General features: G+C 50.7%; 1 protein-coding gene across 4 annotated transcripts; it reads left to right on the forward strand.

Moving 5' to 3' along the window:
- Nucleotides 1–4,451: 4,451 nt before the first annotated feature.
- Nucleotides 4,452–17,504, forward strand: ASB18 (ankyrin repeat and SOCS box containing 18). Of its 4 annotated transcripts, none has more exons than XM_042875010.1 (6): nt 4,452–4,681; nt 7,352–7,501; nt 8,221–8,488; nt 14,803–15,301; nt 15,978–16,091; nt 16,818–17,504. In XM_042875010.1, exons 1-6 carry the CDS (start codon nt 4,510–4,512, stop codon nt 16,998–17,000), a joined length of 1,386 nt encoding a protein of 461 aa, XP_042730944.1. In that variant the 5' UTR covers nt 4,452–4,509; the 3' UTR covers nt 17,001–17,504. The 4 variants fall into 4 exon arrangements, with proteins under 4 accessions (XP_042730944.1, XP_042730943.1, XP_042730945.1 ...); XM_042875009.1 differs by having other exon boundaries at nt 4,456–4,681; nt 16,815–17,504; XM_042875011.1 differs by having other exon boundaries at nt 4,594–4,681; nt 7,254–7,501; nt 16,815–17,503.
- The last annotated feature ends 2,355 nt before the right edge of the window (nt 17,505–19,859 follow it).

A 19,859-nucleotide genomic window follows, 5' to 3' on the forward strand; every position in this document is an offset into this window, starting at 1 on the left:
CCTCATGAAAGCCAACGGGCAATTAAAGAAAGAAACTGTCAACAGGCACAGAATCACAACATCACCTAGGTTGGAACAGGTTACCAACCATCAAACTGGACACCATGCCCACCAAGTGCCACATCCCTTAAACACCTCCAAGGTTGGGAACCCACCACCACCCTGGGCAAACCCCTAAGCAGCTGGGAGCACTCAGGTGCAGGTTACAAACCCTAGGCACTATCCCTGCCCCATAAATCTCCCTTGCTGGGAACAGAGGCTGCCAGCACCATGAGGTCATGCTTTCACAATGTGCTCGGGTATTATTAGCCCCCCTGGCTTATGTTGAGAGCTCAGGTTATGCCTCTGTGGCCAAAGCCCTTTAATCAGGCGCCTCAGGGCCCATTAAAAGCAGTACCAACACTTGTTGGTGATCCCTGCCAATTTCATGGGAACTGTTTTTCCCTGCCAGCCTGCATGAAGTGATCCAGAAGCAGGGTTATGGGGAGAAGCATCCCCCCAGCATGGGGGTTGTTGCACCCAGCACTGAACCTTGCAGTCAATGACAATGAGTCTCCATGAGCATCCGCTCCCAGCAGCTTAGGAAATACTTAACGCTGCTTTCCCCTCAAGGAGATGGGGAAGTGCAGCCTTGCAGAGAGCTTGATGCTTTGGCACATGGTCCTCCACCATCAGGCAGAAATCAGCCTGTGCAGAACAAAGCAGGGCCATGTTGGTGGTCATTGACCCAACCCATCCCAAGGGGAGCAGCACGACATTTTGGACCCATCACTGGGGAATGCATCCATCCACCAGTGACCCACCAACATGGTGGGAGTTTATTGTTCAAGATAATGTTAGATTTTTTTTTTTTTAAAGACATTTCTCAGCAAAACCCCCCAAATCCTGTAATACAAAGTGAAACTGACTGTTCTATTAACTCCCATCCTGCATCAGCAATTTTCTAAAGTGTGGAAACGTTATAATTGACTTTTCTGCTAGTAGCAAAATGTCATTTTTTCTTAATACTTCCTAAGTCAGTAATGCATTTCAAAAGCTTCTGATGCCACTACCACAACAGGACTTACAAATTAGCACATTTTTAGCTTTTCATTAAACACAATACAAAAAGTCTCATCATATTAGGGTTTCTCTCCTCATTATTGAAAGTACTGCGACTTTGGAACTTCTGGCAGCAAATTATAATGCACTCAGCCTGGGCCCATTGTAAATCAGGACTTCAAAAAGGGTGTCACGTAGTTGGCCCTCTTTAAGCACTGAAAATATCAGAGTCTATTTGAAAACGCCTTATGTAGTCTCTCACTAGCCTTGCAAATCATCACAGCACCAGGTAGAGCTTCCTTTTATTTTTGCTCATGGCATCAAGCCATTTCTATTCTGAACAGAAAGAGTATAACTTCTTGCTGGGATTTGAAAAAAAAAAAAATAATAAAACACTGAAGATAACAAGCTGCACAAGATCCCCAAATCATTTAGGGCTCTTGTTGAGCTTTGCACACTCTCAGCATCTGTGCTCCTCCAAGCACAAGGCTTACGCTGGCTGGACAACCCATTGCATCTACTGACTTTTTACATGGGCAATGGTAGTGACAAAGCAAGAGCAAAGCATAGAACACAGAATGGCTTGGGTAGAAAGGGACCTTAAAGATCATACAGCCCCAACCAAACGCGGGCTGGTTGCCCCCCACCAGATTGAGCCTGCCCAGAGTCCCATCCAACCTGGCCTTGAGTGCCTGCAGGGATGGGACACCCACATTCACCCACCTGCAGACACCCCCTCACCTTGGAAGAAGAGCAACATCTGCCTTTTTACATCTTCCTCGCCTCAAAAGAGGCTCAAAGCGTTTCTGATCTCTGCAAGGCTTCCTGCAACGCCAGTGCTGTATGGCTTCCCATAGGTGGGCCATTTCTCCTTAAAAATACTGATCCCATCATTAACAAAAGAACCCAGGTCCCAGGAGTAACTGGGACTGTTTTTCAGTCCCAGCTAGATCATCATTTGTCCCAGCTCCCTGTGTCCTGATACACAATGGGAAACGAGGAGAAACCACCTAGGGGCCATTTAATGGAGTAGGACAATTGCTTCCTAAGTAAATAATTAATCATAATTAAATTCTAAAAAGAAGAAGGGTGGAGGGAAGGAGAATGCCATGAAGAAAGAGAATGCTTCCATCCCTGGAGGCATTCAAGGCCAGGTTGGATCATCTTCAAGGTCCCTTCCAACCCAAACCATCCTATGAGTCTAAGATTCTATGAAAAACACCAAGAGAGATTGGAGAGCACAAGACAATCTAAGTATTTGTTATTCAGCTGGTGGGATCAGCCCAGCCTTGTTAAGAGGGCTTAAGGGCTAAGTACAATCCTGTCCTCTCCATCAAAATTACCACTGTTCGTTCAGCTCTCAGAAAGACAAAATACATTCACGTGGGCTGAAAGTTGCCATCTGATTAGCAGAAAGACCAATCCAAGCTGACAAGACCACCCCGTAAAGGGTCCAAGCAGGCCCCGTACCACAGGCTAGAGTGTCCCAACAGCAGGAGACAAGGAGCTCTTCTGCTGCACAGCCTGGCTGAAACCACACCATGCTGCTGGGGGCCAATGTATTGGGGAAGGCAAGGGCTTAATTAGGTATAATTAACTCTGGAGGGGAAGCAAGAGCAACATGCCTCCTGCTCCGACAACACTTTGCCTGGGGAAAATTCCTCTTGCCCCTCAATCAGGCAGGCAGGATGCTGAGCACGCTTCTATCAGTCACTGACAGGACAGGCCCCTCCCTGCCACCCCAAAGCAGCCATCCTCTGGGTTCCCACTGCCCCAGGCTCAGCCCTGCTCCGACCAGCATCTTCTCCTTTCTCCACTCCCCGCGCAGGTGTGCCAGCACATCAATGCACTTCTGCATGGCACATTGGTCCCAAAGACAAACAGACGCCTGAGTAGAAGGATAACCATCTCCTTATCACTTTTATCCAGACTAACTAAATCCTGCAGGTAAAACTGCTGCTTTTAACCCAAATCAGCCCCGATTGAGGCCAGAGGCACTCTGACAGACTCACGTACCTTTGCACTGGTACCTGCTGACAGCTCACCCCACATGATGGATGGACCAGGTGCCGGCCAGCCCCAAGGATCAGCCACTCCATCCTGATGCTTCCCCAACCTGTAATTTCCCAAGTGGGTGAGGGATGGAAGGGAGCTCCTCACCCATTGCAGGAGCACAACCTGATGGGTGTGAACTAGCATACAAACCAGATGGCCACCTTGGTAAGCCACAGCTGTGCTAAGGAGAGGTCATACCGGTAATGAACTGGGCCTGGTCCTCACTAATTAATGCTGTCAGGTGAAGTTCAGAGGTGCTCACTGATAAGGAATAAATCAATCCCTCAGAAATGCATACGTACAGAAAGGGATAGCTGAGTTTGTTCCTCTGCATCCCAGAGGGCAAGTTATCATCCCCTTAACTTTCTCATTACAGCGTGCTTGGGAAACACTCTTTCCATCCTGTAAATATATGCCCTTCCCAAATTCGTGATGCTTCCAGGTGCTGGAAGCTAACCTAGCCTCAGAGCAAAACCAGAACCTCTCCTGCTCCGTGGTGATGCTGTGGCCCAGGAACTCATCCTGGGATCCTCAACATCTTCCTTCTGGCCTCGTATTTTGATACAACAGAAGAAAGGGACGCCCTCCAGAGAGAACTGGACAGGCTTGAAAAGTGGGCCCTTGTGGAGCTAATGGGGTTCAGCAAGGTGCAAGGTGTTGCAGTTGGGTGGAGGCAATCCCAGACACTTGTACAGAATGAGAGAAGTGCTCATTGGGAACAGCTCTTCAAAGAAGGACTAAGAAGACCTTGGTGGACATGAGCAAGCCAGCGTGTGCTGGGGAGACACACAAGGCAAGCAGGAGACCACACTGCTGGGGAGAGAGACAGGACCGCTACGTGACTGCTAATTAGCAAATGCCATTAGCAGCCCTGCACTGATCTGCAGCCACGTGACGCAAGGTCAGTTGGAAACAGCTTTCCCTCTCATCCCTCCACGTGACATCTCACAACATTGCTGAGGGGTTAAATAATCGGCAGCACTGTGCCAGCCAGCCCCCAGCCGATGGAAATGTGATTCCCCCTAAAACAGGATGCACACCCGGGCTGAATTCACACACGGTAATTAACGCCGTGTGCTGTTAGGGCAGGGAGGGGACAGGGGAAGCCTGCACGTTGTATTTTTAGTGCAGCTAATAGCTGTAGGGTTTTATTCCTGTCTGCACGTTAATTGACAATCCTGAAGAGGAAAAAAAAAAAAAGGTTAATTCCCAATAAAGCTCAGAGAAAATTGATGCAGCCTCCTGACGAGTGCGTGTTTCAGCAGGAGGCCCGTCCTGCAAGGCTCCCACCCACAGGACTTTTATGGGGGCTGCTGGCATGATGCCCACCTCCCCGCTGCATCCCCGCTGTGCTTTGTCCTCCTGCCCAGCAGCTCAGCCATAGAGGCTCGGCTGGGGGCACGGTGCTGTCACATGGGGCTGAGCAGTGCAGGAAATATAAATGTGGTGACGCGTGCCCAGCAGGCTGTCCCCACGCCGGGAGCACCCAGCCCTGCAGCAGGAGCTGGGGATGCCCATGCCAGTCTCACAGGGACCTGTAGAGCCCAGCCTGGCAGAGCCAGCCTTGCACAACCAGCCTCCCGAGGTAGGTGGGACAGCAGGCGGGTTGTCACATAACTGTGGGGCAGCCCCACCTGGCTTAATTATCTCTGTTTCTTTGGTGCTGGGAGGGTGCAAACCTTAAATCCATCATGGATTCAGCTTGAAGCCAGGAGCAGCTGGCCAGCCACCTTCGCATCAGGGGGTCCTGTGTGCACACACAGCTGAAATTTCATTGGAAAAAAAAAACCATACAACAACTTGTTTTCCTGCTCCCGGAGGGCAGCTTTAAATCACTGGGTCTGGACACCGATGATTTTTACCCTGTCTAGAGACTGTGTGTTGAAGCTTTGGGGTTGGCAGAAGAAGCAACCATGATCTGAAGTCTCCGCAGTGCTATGGCAAAGTTGCTATGAGGCAGCTCATGGCAACAGCTTAGGAAACAAGCTCTTGCTTTAGTCGTTTTGATTTTGCATGTTGTGCTCTTCCGTGTGACAGCGATGAGTTTTCCTTGTAATGTGAAGCTGGTGCAGACAATTTAAGTCATTATTAATAGATATGCTTGATCTGGGGAAGTAAAATGCTTAATGTTTTGTTAAATGAGGTGTACTCTGCAAATGCTCGTATTCGAGGAGATGGTGAAGATGCTGCCCCACGTTAGAGATTAATGGTTGCGAGCCTATTGCTGATGGGGTGATCACCCTTTTCTCACCAGCATTTGGAATTTTGGACACATAAGGTGATCCCAGGTTAAATCTGAGGCAGGCCCAGGCCCTCAGAGCAGCATTTGCACAGAGACCTTGATAGCTGAATGGATGGCACAACCTGAAGCTTCACAGCACACCATGCAGACTCTGGGATCTCAGCCCTCCACCACTCAAAATGGAGGCTTGCCCAGGGCTTCTAACACATCATTGCAAAGCGTGGGTCACAGGTGGTAGATTTTGATTGCAGACATTTGGAAGAAATTCCTCACCCTGGGGGTGGCAATGCCCTGACAGAGCTGCCCAGAGAAGCTGTGGATGCCCTATCCCTGGCAGTGCCCAAGGCCAGGCTGCCTGCATGGGACTCTGAGCAGCCTAGTCTGGGAGATGTCCCTGCCCATGGCAGGGGTTGGAGCTGGGTGGGCTCTAGGGACCCTGGCAACACAAACCACATCATGGTTTTATAATTAACCTTAGACACCCGACCAGGGATGACTTCCCCACTTCCAGTCAGCTTCAAGATGCTCTGCAGGTGTTCTGCCTGCCAAATCCTCTCTCCAGTAAACCATTTTTGTTTCTATGATAACATTATAGATACATGGAAATACCATTTCATCCCGACAGCTTTCTCTACCCACATCAGTGGAAAAAGCACCAGGCTTAGCTGGGTCCTGCATGAGGAAACTGGGAGAGGCTCATGTGCTCGTGCCACTCAGATACAAAAGGATTTTTTCTTCTGCTCTCACCACTCCTATTTTTAACTCCCTGCAAGTGCTGCTGTTGAACCTGTCGTTAGCATGACCCAAGAAGTGAGTGCTACGTGCAAATAGATGCTGATTACAAGGCTCACAAGAAGGGGTCACGGAGCATTTCAGTGTGTTGGCAGCATTTAATGCCCGAGATGCAAACATACACAGACACCCCTTGCAAAATTAGCCCATGTCTGTCTGAGAATATCGGAGCTTCCCAGCACACACAGAGGGTGGTCTGGGGAAGGGGATGCTCTGGAAGGCTGCTGCTGTTGGGCAGGTGGTGACAACAGGGCACTCACAGCCAGGACTCCTCAGCACCCTGCTCTTCCAGGGCCAAAGAGTCTGATGTCACTGCAGCCTCACCAAGCAAAGCTAACAGCACGGGTGCACTGAGCCAGGGCACGCACAGGTTCTCTAAGCAGCAGCCCCAAAGACCTCTCCTTGCAGAGGGCTGCAGGAAGGACCCAAGCACGCGAGGAAGGGCTGGCAGGTGAAGACATGGGGCTTTTTGTAACTGAGAGCCACGAGACACAAGTCACGAGATACCAGCTCTATTCTTGGCCCCACCATGGACTTCTCCCATGACCTTGAGGGAGCGGATGGCTGCAAGCGCCCTCCTTGGAGCAGCCTGGCTCCTTTCTCTCCTATACAAGGCATTGCAGGAGAAGCGGTTCTCCCTGCCAAAGGCTCTGGAGGGTTTTACCTCAGTGGGCTTTGCCAAGTGCTTTGCATCCTTGAGAAGACTTGCTGACACGCCAGCTGCACGGTGCTGTCCCCTGATGCAATGCACGGAATCTCTCTGTGCAGCTGTGGCGAGATGCCAACAGGTATGGAAAAGTGTCAGAGGGAAAAAAGCTTTCTCATTCGGGTACTCTCTTATACAGAGCTCATGAATGTTTATATGGGGTTGGTCGGATGGGAGCTGGTTACATTTCCCAGCCTAAAACAAGGGCATTGGGATCAATCTGCCAGTGGCAATTAGAACAGCCACTGAATCAAAGAGGTGCTAACGCCTCTTTGTATCGGGTATCCATTATCATCTGACCCCTCTGGAGTTATAAATACGACAACAATAGAGCCTTAACTGGATTATAATTAGACAATGAGGACAGGACAATGGAAACAATGACCTATAAAAGCCCCTCTGCCCTCCCGGCTGCAGGGGAAGCACTGGCATGGACAAGTTACCAGGACCAGTGACAGAGAGGCTGCAGATTTCTCCCAAACTGGATTCACAGCATCCACTGACATCTCCTGCAGAGAAGTACTACCAAGCCCTGGCCACAGGGAACCTGAGGAGCCTGCAGGTGCTGACAGACAGATACTATGAAGATGTCAACCTGGTTTTTGAGATCAGTAAAAACGAGATGGAGTGGCAGGTGAAAAGCCAAGCATTTTATGGACTCTCAGGTACTTTTTCTTTAGAAACCAGCCCAGATCAACCCTAGCTATTTACTAACCTAACCAAATGGGAGGTGTGCAGTACACCGAAGTGCCTGGTGCTGCCTTCATTGTAACCTGTTCCTGAGATGCCTCCTTTTTGGCTAAAGGGTTGAATCCTTTTGCCTTAACCAGAAACACTCTGCACTTTGGTTGCTTTCTTCTGTTCTGTACGTACTACTAACACGGAGGGGCTGGAAAGTGCAAGAAGTGTGTGCTCACATCATTTTCCAGGCTGGGATGGGGCACCCTGTAGGTCAGGCATGCTTGCAAGAGGGCTTGCAGCCCAGATTCCTTGGTGGCAGCTGGGAGAGGTCACCTCACTCCTGTCTGGCAGTAATGAGATGCTGGGCTGGCTTTGTACCAGCAAGAACAGTTCCTCCTGCTCTGCTGCAGGCATGAACCCCTTGGCTGGCTTTCAGCAGCTGCCCACAGGAGAAGGGAAGGAACAGAACCTGCAGCAAGGGTGTTTATCTACCTGGCACGAGTGTCTTCTCATACCGTGCCACAGAATCATAGCATTACCTTGGTCGGAACAAAAACTTCAGGGTAACCAACCATTAAACTTGACTTACTGACTCCCATCACCAAGCTATACCCCTCAGTGCCACAGCCACATAAATACCTGCAAGGTTGAGTGATTCTCCACTTCCCTAGGCCATCCTCACGCATCTCCCTCGCCCCTGCAGGGCTGTGGTCGCTGGAATACAAGCAGGAGCTGAGCACACCGCTGTGCATCGCTGCCAGCCGGGGCCACACCGCCTGCCTGCGGCACCTCCTGCATCGTCAGGCTGACCCTGATCTGGCACCGGGGGGCTGGGCCCCTCTGCATGAAGCCTGCCGTGGGGGGCACGCTGCCTGCGTCGAGCTACTGCTGGAGCACCAGGCTGATCCCAACCTCCAGAGCGACGAGGGGCTGGCCCCACTGCATCTCTGCACCACCCGCAACTCGCTGCGGTAAGGAGAGGGCCTTCCCCCAAACCTGCCCTACCTCTGTCCTTATACAAAGATCCCCGGCCCAGGGTCACACAGCTGCCATGCTTCCTCCTGGGAGATGCCTGGGGTTTTCTTCCCTGACCCTCAGCCCCATCCACATGAGATATCAGTGCCATTTAGCACACTCGCTCTTCCTAATCTGATACACCCTGCACCCTTGTCCCATGGGTGGATCCATCCCAATTAGGATTATCTCAGTTTATCCTGGTTTATGAGGCTCAGCCGCGTGCATCCGCTCTCCTTTACAGCTGCATCAGTCTCAGTGCTTCAGACACAGGCACGGATGTTGCATTTTAGAAATACATGTGTTTGCCCTCTCCGTGGGCTTTGTGTGTGCGTGTGTGTGTCTAGTTTCAGCCCAGTAGGACTTTAAGTGCCTGAATCATTAGGCCTGGGGAATCAGGATTTTAAAAAGAGCTTGGCCCCTTGATATCCTGATGAAACCGCTTAGGGCTGCAGCGAATTTCATTGCCTGCCAGCTTCAGTCAAAAGCCACCCTGGCTTCAAACCTCTCCCCTTAAGGCAGGCAGCGAGCTTAAATAGAAGTAGGTGTTGAAGGCAAGGTACCCACTACAGATCCAATGTATTGTGGGCCAGATGTCAGAGATCTGTTCAAGCAAGAGCTCGGCAAAAGAAAGGCAGCCGGAGAGGAAAAGGTTTTCAGACATAAATATCTCAAACCCGTCATATAAATAAGAGCCTCTGCAATAGAGCAGAAGACACAAACCATTCAGCCAAAATCCCTGTATTAATCAAACAGCCTTGATGCGATGAGGGCTGTGTCAGCGCCCACAACACAAATTACTTCCCAGGCTGGAAGGGTGAGGGAGGATGGCACCAACAGCCCTTGTCATTAATAGCAAGCTGCTTCTCCTTCCTTCCCCTGGGCTCCCCTGGACAGCCCTTCTGGTGATACACTGCCTATCCATCAGCCCCCAAACCATCTCACCAGCATTCCCCAGAGCCCCACCTGGTGTGTTTTAAGCCCCTCAATCCAGAAACAGTGAGGAAGGGGCTCAGGATGTGGCCGCCAACCAGCACATCCCTCATCCCACAGAGGTCTGAGCAAAACATAAGAGAGATCCCAATATTAGAGCCATCACCAATCTGCACGCTATTCCCCCCAAAGAGGTGGAGGGGGATGGCGGGTGAGCCAGCAAAAAGACAACACAGGGACCAGGCAGGTGCAACGTGGAAACAGCTGAGTGATAAGCCCTTGAATATTGGGGCTTTATAATGGAAATGCTGAGAGACCCTTAACTACGCTACCCGGCGCTACGGGGGCTTCTACAATAACTAAGCCAACTCCCTTGAAAGATCAAAAATTAATAGACATTTCAGACAGGTTTTGAGGTTTCGACCACTGCTTTTCAATCGCAAAGACTTTGCTAAAGTTAGAGACTGAGGAGGTCAAGCTTGAGGTAACACAAACATTTCCTCTTTGATTAGGGGGAGACTACTTTACCCTGTCTTTTTTTTTTTTTTTTAAGTAGTAGATTTTAGGTCATCCTTAATTTTTTACTGACAATAAAGAGCAGGTCATTGACCTACATAGAGAGCTATTTTATTTTTCTCCCTCTTGATAACAATGGCCAGAACACCAATGTGCTGGGTTCTTCTATATTCCCATATACTCGGCAATTCACCATGGGGGCAGGACTTAAAACCTTTGAGCCTCTCAGTGACTGGGATAAAAAAAATTATCTGGGCTTCCTTCCAGCCATTTGAGCTTCAGAATCCATGAGATTTCAACAAAAAGGGTATCAGAGCTTTAATCTAGGAGCTTTTTGAAGAGATTTAAAAAAAAAAAGTTCCAGTAAAGTTCAGTCTTACCTTCTTCACTTTAGGAGCTGTTCATGCCAACGTCGCCCTATTTAGTAGAGTTCCTCTCCTTGACCTCTTTTTTACAGCAGAGATAATTAACATGGTGGGGTAAGATGAGTCTCTAAATTCACTGCACTCTCTCCCTGGCTCTCTCTCGTTTCCCTCTCAAACTGGGATGATTAAAGGAGAACGCCTTCTTTGGCACCCCAAAAAATAAAATAAAAATAATTGAGGGGGAGAGGAAGAGGCTCTGCTCTCTGCATCAGGACGGCAAGCAGGCACAGGGTGGTTTCAGTGGAGAACAGGACGTGTTCTCCCCCATCCCACAGCAGTACCCCAGCAGAAGGGATGGGGAACTCAACCACAGGCACCAACTGAGCCTCTGCTCTGCTGTCCTCCAGATCTGCCAGGTTAGAAACGCTGTCCAAAGAGCACAGGATTCCCTTGGAGCTTCCCAACGCGTCTCTATGGAGGGGAAGGCCCCCAGAGCTCCCCATCCCCAGGCTCTCCCTTGCAGAAGAGGGCTTGCCATGCTAAGGGTGGGAACAGATGGCACTGCTTCTGCCCTTGGCTTAACGACTCCCTGTTGCCCTGTGCCATGTCGAGCAACGCGACTAGGAAAACTGTGCTGACAGTGAGGGCTTCCAGCAATCTGACACATCTGTTAGGCTGTCCCTCCAGCCAGAGCCACCTGCTGGCATGAAAAAAGCCCTCGGTCATCAACTCTTTCTCTCCTTTGTTGTGCTAATGCCTCCCAAACCCCTTCAGAATTGTGTTTCTGGAGTACCTGGCACCCTTGGAAAGAGTTTTTTCATGCCTGACTCGAATCTTTGTCCTCACTTTTTTACTTTTCTACACCCTGAGAGGTGGAAGAGATATTGTCTTCTAGCTCTGACCCTCTAGCTTTAGGGACAGGAGATAAAACATGAGAAGAATCAGTGAAGAGGGGATTTTGTGTCCTTGGGACTCCCAGCAATATAAAGTGAGGCAAGGGGCAAGCACTGGAGCTCAGGGAAGTGCTTTTGGGTGAGGGTAGCTCAAGTAAAGGCAAGTCTGGAAGAAGCCAGCAGAAAACAGGAGTAAGAATGGTCTCCCTCTCCCAGAATTGTAGAGTCATAGAATCATTAAGGTTGGAAGAGACCTTTAAGATCAATCCAGTCCAGCTATCAGCCCACCCTCACCAGGTGCAGCCAGAGAGAGGTTGCTGCAAACAAACAAACAAAAAAAAGAGCATGGATTTTAAGAGCCAGCATTTAGCATCATCTAGTGCTAAATCAAGTCCTCTGCTCCGTTTGGCATTGCTGGAATACAAAACTCAGAGCATTCAGGGCCTCTGCTTTGGAAATTTGTTCCTCACCCAAGGAAGGCCACCTCTGTGACGGACCTTGGGCAGGAAAGAACGCACTCAGAACAGACAGTAAGCACAACTCAACAGGAGTCTTCTTTGGAAAAGAATAGGACTTTCAAGAAGTCAAAGGATGAGGTGTAACAAGAACATGCCAAGCTGAGGTGCAGGACAGCTGCACACCAACTGCTCGTGAGGATTTGGCAAAGACACGCTCAGGCCCTGGGCAGCATCCTTACACATCCAGCCACCTGCCCACAGCTCAAGCATCACCATCATTCTCCAATGGGCTTCCCCTACCCAATGGGCGAAATTTGATATTAAAGAAAAGCACCTTCCTCCTCTCTTTTCTAATGATATTAGCAAAAGTTGTCCTCGCATTCAGGCCTGTGAGTGTTCCTCAAGCTGCAGGAAATGACAGACAAGATCAAGAGCAGTTCACTCTGAGCAGCCCTTGCCATGAAAAACAAGCAAGTAAAGGACAGGAAAGCCTCACTTCAACCCTAGGGAGGGAAAAGGCAGCAGCAGCAAAACAAACAGATTTTCATTACAAATATTGAGGGCTCACTCTGGTTTTGGGACAGAAATTTCCCTGAGACCGCCCCAGCCTTCTGCTCCTCCTGCCGGCTGCTCATTGCATCCCATTTCAAACCAAAGCTCGCTTTCCTAGCCTGGCTATGATGTTTCACACCGATCTCTGACTACCATTTATCTCCATGGCACCTTCACGAGGCACTGTGAGCTGTAGCCAGGGCTATAGGCCAAAGGGGACAGAGCTGAGGGCACTTTGCCCTCTAGAAAGCACCCATGGCACCAACACATGCACCAGACGACAGCACCAGGCTGGTGGTTTCTTTTGCCACCTCACACCTTAAGTTTGGCTGCACTAAGCCCTTGACTTCTTGCAGTACTCCCAGAAAACCAAAGCAGAGGAGACTCAAAAAAACCCAGCAAGTTTAACCCAGCCTTGTTCAATGGGACTTCAGCCTACCTTGATGGTAAACAACAAGATATGAATAGAAAAACGAGATGACAGACAAGCTGGAAAAGTGTTAGAGTGCATGAGTTCATCAACAGAGATTAGATGCTAAAATAAGAGCAAATAGCTAGCAAACATGAATGGCATCTACCCCATCTACAGCCCCAGGCTGGCTGCTAACCAGCACCTGCTTTTGCCCCACACATTGAAACAGGAGGCACGTGGTCCTCCTCGGGGCCCACAATTTCCACAGGAGATCACCCCTTATTTATAGCCCCTCACTGACATTACAGAGGAAAAAATCCACCACCAAACAACTTGGGTTTCCTCCAGCAAGTTGGATGAGATGAAGCCATAGAACTCAATAACAAAAACAGCATCTGGGAAAGGTGGGGTTTCCAGACTGGTGTGCCTGGAGGAATATTTGGGATGTTGAGAGGAGTTTGACTCCCTGCAGTGTCAGCTGTCCTGCAATACATTCCTGCTCCATGGGATGTGATCACTGCAGCACAGCCTCTTCCCCCAGACTCCCCTCCACACCTCCTAGCAAGGACTGTGCTGCTGCATGCTCTCACCTAAGGCAGAAATATCTTTTTCCACTGGTACGACAGCACAAGTCATTGCTTGAAACAGGGGTCATGTGTGTTTTAAAGTGGGATCTGCCCAGTACATGCAACAGTTCTGGGGTAAATTCATTCCTATCCAGAAGGAAATGCAGAGACCAACATGCATGACAGCCAGCCCTGAGCTTATCACCTGAACTGTCAGATTATGTCTTTTGCAAAGCCTAAGTTCAGAGGACTATTTTAGGTCCATAGTATCAAACATCAATTAAGGAACAATGGACACAGAGCACAGAGAAAGTATTCAGTGTAAGATTCTTGTGCAAGCTGCAGCCTCAGAACTAAAAAGACCAATTAAAAAACTAGACCTTGGGGTTCTTTTAATGTCTTGTTGAAACACTGGCAGCAGATCCAGTGCAGTCTGGCAGGGTCTGGAAGCACTACACCAACAAAGGCTGAAGAAATATTCTGGCCACACTGTTCTGCAGCAGCTTCCCCAGCAAACTGGGGCTTGACATGCACAGGAGAGCGGACCAGGGAGGTGCTGTCGGGTCCTGCACTGCCAAGGACAGCAAGTTCTTAGCAAGCTTCAAGAAGGAGTGCTGCTGCAGAAACCAGAGAGCCTCAAGTAACCTTTATTTTATTTATTATTATTAATACTTCTGCATTATTATCCCTAGGTATGTTACCATTCATCTGGGCCAGACAAAACAAGCACTGCTCTGGCACCGTGCTTCTTCCCCAGGGCTCCTCTTCTTCCCCATCCCTCTCTGTTCCCACTCAGCTTCTCCTCATTTTGCTTCTGCATTGCTACCTGACCCCACAGAAAGCCCCAGAAAACACCCGAAATAGCTAAAAACACAAATGCTTGGTGCCACAAAGCTCAGCCTCTACAGCTGTGTGCCTCCCTTCCCCCACAGCACCCAGTCCTGGAAACGTGGCAGCCATCCTGATTCATTAGGACTGGCTGATCACATCAGCTTACTCAGACACATATACACACAAAACCCATAGCAGCATACCCAGCTCCTTCAGCCTCTATCTGTTGTCAGAAGGATTCCTGACCTCAGGTGGAAGAGGATGTCCCAAGTGGTGCTCCAGAGACCACTTGACCCCAAGGCATGAATGTGAGCTGAGGCTTTGGGTTATGTAGATCTTCTCCAAAGTACCCCAGGAGATGAAACTGCAGCCAACAGAAGGACAGCATGAAGGAGCCCATCTCCCTCTGTGTCCTCATTGTGGCCCTTCAGTTGAGACAGAACCCAGCCCACAGCCAACCGAGGGCATCTGCACGAGCATGGGCACAGCCAGGCTGAGAGCCCTCATCCATCAGTGGTGTAGGGACAGCATGAGCTCGGTTGTCATAGCAGTCAAAAAATGAATGAAATTGCTCTAAGGCATGAGGGAAACGTTGTCCAAACCACCACCAGAGTGGAAACACGGCCCCTCAAAGCCCTCTGTTGCACCCTGAAATCAATGGTTGCACCATGGCCCTGTGGGATCCCAACCTTTCCCCATCCTCTCTGCAGACCCCCCAACACACACCCATACCATGGCTTTACAGATGCGCCGAGCTGCTGCTGAAACATGGAGCCACCATTGACCTGCCCAGCGAGGACAGCGGGGAGACAGCACTGCACGTGGCAGCCAAGCACGGCCTCTATGACCATGTCCACCTCTACCTAAGGCACGGGGCAGATGTGGATGCCCGCAGTACCCGGGGTGAGACAGCTTTGGGGTTAGTCTGCAGGCAGGCCCCGGATGCTGTTGAGGATGCCCTGCAGCTGTGCAGGCTGCTTGTGGTGCACGGAGCCAAGCTGGACGCACGCGATGAGCTGCAGAGGAGCCCTCTGCATGAAGCCTGTGGGGCAGCCAACAACGTGCTGGTGAAGTTCCTGCTGAGGCGTGGGGCAGATGTCAATGCCATTGACTACAACGGCATCTCCCCGCTGGGCTGTGTGCTGCAGGCAGCTGCCTTCAAGCAGGAGCTGAGGCCTCACCTGGTTGTGCAGCTGCTGCTCAACTACGGATCCCAAAAAATATGGCCCCATGCCTTTGCCAAGGTATTGGTGTGTGGAAGCAGGTTGGGCTGTGGGTGGGCCAGCATAGCGTGGCGTGTGGGGGTTTGAAATCAGGATCCCCTCTGCTTGGTTTTGTTATGCCCATCAAGCCCAACCATCACCTGGCACCACTAATTGGTGTTCCTCAGTGCTACATCCACACACCTCCTGAATACCTCCAGCAATAGGGTCTCCATCACCGCCCTGGGAAGCCCCTTCCAATGCTTGATCCCTCAGTCCAAGCATTAATCCTTCCCCATAATCAATCTAAACCTCCCCTGCTGCAACTTGAGGCCATTTCCACGCATCCTAATATCACTGGGCTTGGCACAGCAGCCATCAGTGCAGTCTTGTTATGGCTGTGCGTCTCATTGATTTTACATCAAACAATCAAGAAAATATTACCCAGGCTTAACACTCACAAGCCAAAAATGTAAACAGGAGTCAAGAGCCACATCCAGATGAAACACTGCCACAACAAGGGAGTTGTTGCCTTCAAATACGTGTCCAAAATACACAGAGGCAGACAGCAACTCAGATCCATAAGGGACCACCCCAGTCACCCTCTAAGAGGGCAGAAGGGAGGGATGAGCCTCATCAACAGCTTACAGAAAACATTCCACTCTGGGAAATGCCATCTAACCCCCCAATCACCTGTTCCCTCTTTGCCCATGAGTAGGTGCTGAGGTCCTGTGCAGCTGTGCCAGAGATCATTGAAATCCTCATCAACTCCTACTCACAAATCCCCATCTCTGAGAAGTGGGTGGAGGCTGTGCCAGAGGAGGTCCTGCAGGTAAGGCTAGAGCAAAGGGGCCAGCTGTACAGCACAGCCCACCCCCATGCTGTGCCACAACAGGGACTGGTGCCAGCAAGAAAATAAACCAAAATGCTGTCACAAGCAGGTAGCTTCCAGGTGACCAGACAAACCAAACGGGATCCCAGAAAGAAATTAAAACACTTGAAGCTCCCTTTGTTGAGAGGTGCAGTGCTATAATGGGTGCCACAAAAGCAGAGTGGCAAAGTCTTTAGCTACAGCAAATGAGAGAGAAAGAGGATAGATGGATCTTTCCTTTAGAAGACCTCAGCTAGACAGGGATCTCCAGCAAGGGAGGCCCTCACCTCTACTGCCAACTCTTAAATAAGGTCTGGGAAGGGGTGGATCCTGGCTCCAGCCCTTTCCAATCACTCTGGTACATTGTTTGCACCTGAGCTCCCTTGGGTTGGCCCTGCCTTCTCACCAGGTGCTCAATCACTGCTTCAGGCCATGACTTAGCATTGCCACTACAGGAGGAAAAAAGAATGAAAATAGAAAACAGAAATAAGTGTAGCTGTAAGCATTGGAGCCCATTTTAACAGAGCCGTCTCACCTTTGCATCACCAAACACGGACGGCAGATTTCATACCTCCTCCCCTTAGATCTCCATCTCTGGCTTGCTTGGCTTAACTAAATAACAGTAATAATAATAATAATAATAATAATAAGGTGCTTATTTATTTCCCCTGCCTCTCTTTGCAGCAGCACCAGCCATTCTATGAGTCCTTGTTCCGGCTGGCAGGCGCAGTCCGGTCCCTACAGCACCTGTGCCGTTCCACCATTCGAAAGAAATTTGGCAGCCGGTGCCACTGCCTCATCCCATCACTGCCCGTGCCCAAACCACTGCTGGATTATCTGCTGCTGGAACCCGAGGGTGTCCTGCTCTGAATTCACAGCCATCCTCTGCATCTTCCCCGTGGCAGCATCCATTGCTGCTGGCCAAGCAGAGGAGCCACCGTCGTCATGACAGACCGGTGCTTTTCAGGGACTTCTAGCATAACCAAAATGTGCTTTCAGCTGTAATTTGATATGGATTTGTTTGTTTCTTTCTTTTCTAATTGTGCTTTCCATGGATTGTAAGGAGTAATAAAATGAGGAGTGGCTGCTACAGGTGTGCTGCAGGTGTGGGTGACATTCAGGACCAAGGAGCTCACAAGGATTCTCACCCACTCCCCTGGCTGCGGTGCCATCTCCTGTGCCCATTCTGCCTGTCATTGTCAACAGGCACGGAGGATGGTGGGCGTGCAGCCCTTTGGGCTGTCTTTGCCTGTGCTGCCTTGGCACGAAACAGCAGGGAGCATTTGGATCCCCACATGATTGACTGCTGAAGCAAAGCACGTGTGCACACACACCCCTTGGAAGCACTCACCCAATTGTTTCACTGCTCAGTGACACTCACTATCAAATAAAATAAAGGAGAAGGGGAGAATCAGCCTTTTTTTCCATGTTGGGCTGCACAGAGCACAGAGCTCTGCACCCACGCAGCCCTCCTCTATTCACTACAGTGATGGGTACAGGATGGAGGCCCTGATTCCCACAGCCGGTGCTGAGCATGGAGATGGTGAAGAGAAAGAAGTTCCTCGCTGGAGTTCTGGAAGTGATCCCTGCCAGATGTGCACAGATGTGCCATCCGTGCCTCTTGACTCCGCCTCCTGGGCCGCGGGAATTACCCCGCTGCAAAGCACGTGTGACACGCTGCTCCGTTGCTTTGTTTCGGGGTTTAAGTGGGGAATTGGAAGCTGCTGAGAGGAGAGCAGCCGTGCCCTAGCTGGGCTGTGCTAGGAGACAGCGAGAAGCTCGCGGGGGGGGGGAATCGCGGACACGCGTGGGAAGCGGCGGCTGCGCGGCTGCGCGCGTCCCGCAGGGGGCGCCGTGGGAACGGCGGAGCGCGGCCGGTGGGAAGGGAGGGAAAGGTGAGATAGAAAGCGAAAGAAGAGAGAGAGAGGAAAGGTAAAATAAAAAATAAAGATAAAAAAAGAACTGTAAGGAAGCCGTGAAAGACAACTGAAAGACAAGGAAAGAGCGAAAGAGAGAAAGAAGGCAAAATTGAAACAAAAAACAAAAAGCTCATCACAAATCCCGCCCGGGAAAAAAAAAAAAGATAAATCGATAAAAAGGACAAAAACAATAATAACAACAAAATAGTTTTGCGCTGCTTTTGTTGGTTTTGCCCGTTTTCTCACGGCTCGGCTCCGCAAAGTTGCCAAGTTGCGCGGCCGCGCAGTTCTCCGCAGCCGCGGAGGGCAGTGAGCGGGCGGGGGCTGAACGGCAGCCGGAGGCGGGAGGTCGCATTAACTTGTAATACGGAGCCACATAAAAATGCGATTATGACTGCTAAACAGAACGCAGTAGGCTGCTAGTTAAGACAATGAGATTTCCGGGAAGCGATGCATAAATTCTTCAAAAATGACACATTTTTCACGTTTCATTCCAATTAAATTACTGAGGCAGCTAACACACGATACATTTGGGTGAAATGAAGGCTTTCCGGGAGGCTTTTGTCGGTCTCTCAGGATGCGCGTGGTTTATGGAACGCGGTTCCTATTAAGCCGCTATTAAGGCGGAATGTCGGAGCCCCCGCTCCTCGCCCTGCCCCGGGGGGTCGGGTCCGGCTCTGCTCCCCACTCCCCGCAGCCGTAGGGGATGCCGAGAGCCCCGCGCGGCAGCTTCCGTCCCCCAAAACCCCCAAATGGTGGGAATGAAGGCGGCCGTGGGCTGCGCTTTCCCAGGGGGCTGGGAATGGAACGGGGCAGGGAGAGACCTGACGGGACCGCAAAGGGGAGGTGACACCTAAAAGAGACCAGAAGAGACCCCGAAGGGGACTCCGAGAATGATCCCAAATGGGACCGCGAGGGAAAATGCAACGGAGACCCCAAAGGAGATCCCGAAGTCTTCCATCGAGACCCCTGCGGGGTCCTGATCCCCCCACCCCGGGCAGGAGCCGGCCCAGAAGCCCCGGGGGGGTCCCGTGCTCCTATCGGAGCCCCCCCAGCCCCGACCCGGCCCCGGCGTTGGGTTTGCAGAGCGGTGGCAGCGCGCCGGGGCGGGCGATGCGCAAAGCGATACGAATCAGAAATGAGATTTTGAAGTCCTAATGAACCTGATTGCATGAGCATTTATAATCCCCCATGGCTTTAAATGAAATCAGATATAATCAGGAGCTATGGGGAAAGGGAGTGTTTACAGGCAGAGATTGGGAAGTGCTGCTGTATTAGTAAAGATGCTGTTCCTTCTATTGATGTCTGAAATGATGGATAATGTGAGAATGGCAAATATACTATTTGTCTAATGGCTCTGCAATTAAATTCCCCTGTAAATGACCCATGCCTCATTTCATCCTAATCTATGGAATTTTGATTGAATTCGTCAGCTCTAATTGAAAAATACTGCGCTTTAATGTCTGCGGTGCTGTTCCAGGACCGCGGTGGTTTTAATGAGCCGGTGCCCCCTGACCCGGGAATATTTGAGACTTTTCTCCGGGATTGGAGGCGGCGGAATTCCCCCATATGTGCCCGTGTGGGTCCCCCCGATCCGCTTCTGTCCCTCCGAGCGCCGTTCTCCGCTCCGCTCCTTCGCCGCTCCCCAGATATTTTGCCTGCAGTTTTCTACATCCGAAAAAAGAATCAGATCCCATTCCCCACCGCTCACGTCCGAACGAATTCGGGGCGTTCAACGGTGCTGCCGGAGCCTCTCTCCTTCCTGATAAAGCCATCCGCATGCACGCAGAGGATCGGAGCGATGGGGGGG

The sequence above is a fragment of the Lagopus leucura genome, unplaced genomic scaffold (genome assembly GCF_019238085.1).
Source record: "Lagopus leucura isolate 7727_CA_CO unplaced genomic scaffold, USGS_WTPT01 Super-Scaffold_100012, whole genome shotgun sequence".
In the NCBI taxonomy this organism is placed as follows: Eukaryota; Metazoa; Chordata; class Aves; order Galliformes; family Phasianidae; genus Lagopus; species Lagopus leucura.

Bases quoted from the DNA above. Each gene is read 5' to 3' on its own strand.
- ASB18 (XM_042875009.1), top strand. From the start codon at position 4,510: ATGGGGCTGAGCAGTGCAGGAAATATAAATGTGGTGACGCGTGCCCAG. The intron at 4,682-7,351 runs GTAGGTGGGACA...CATCTCCTGCAG, and splicing joins TGCACAACCAGCCTCCCGAG to AGAAGTACTACCAAGCCCTG. The intron at 15,302-15,977 runs GTATTGGTGTGT...GCCCATGAGTAG, and splicing joins GGCCCCATGCCTTTGCCAAG to GTGCTGAGGTCCTGTGCAGC.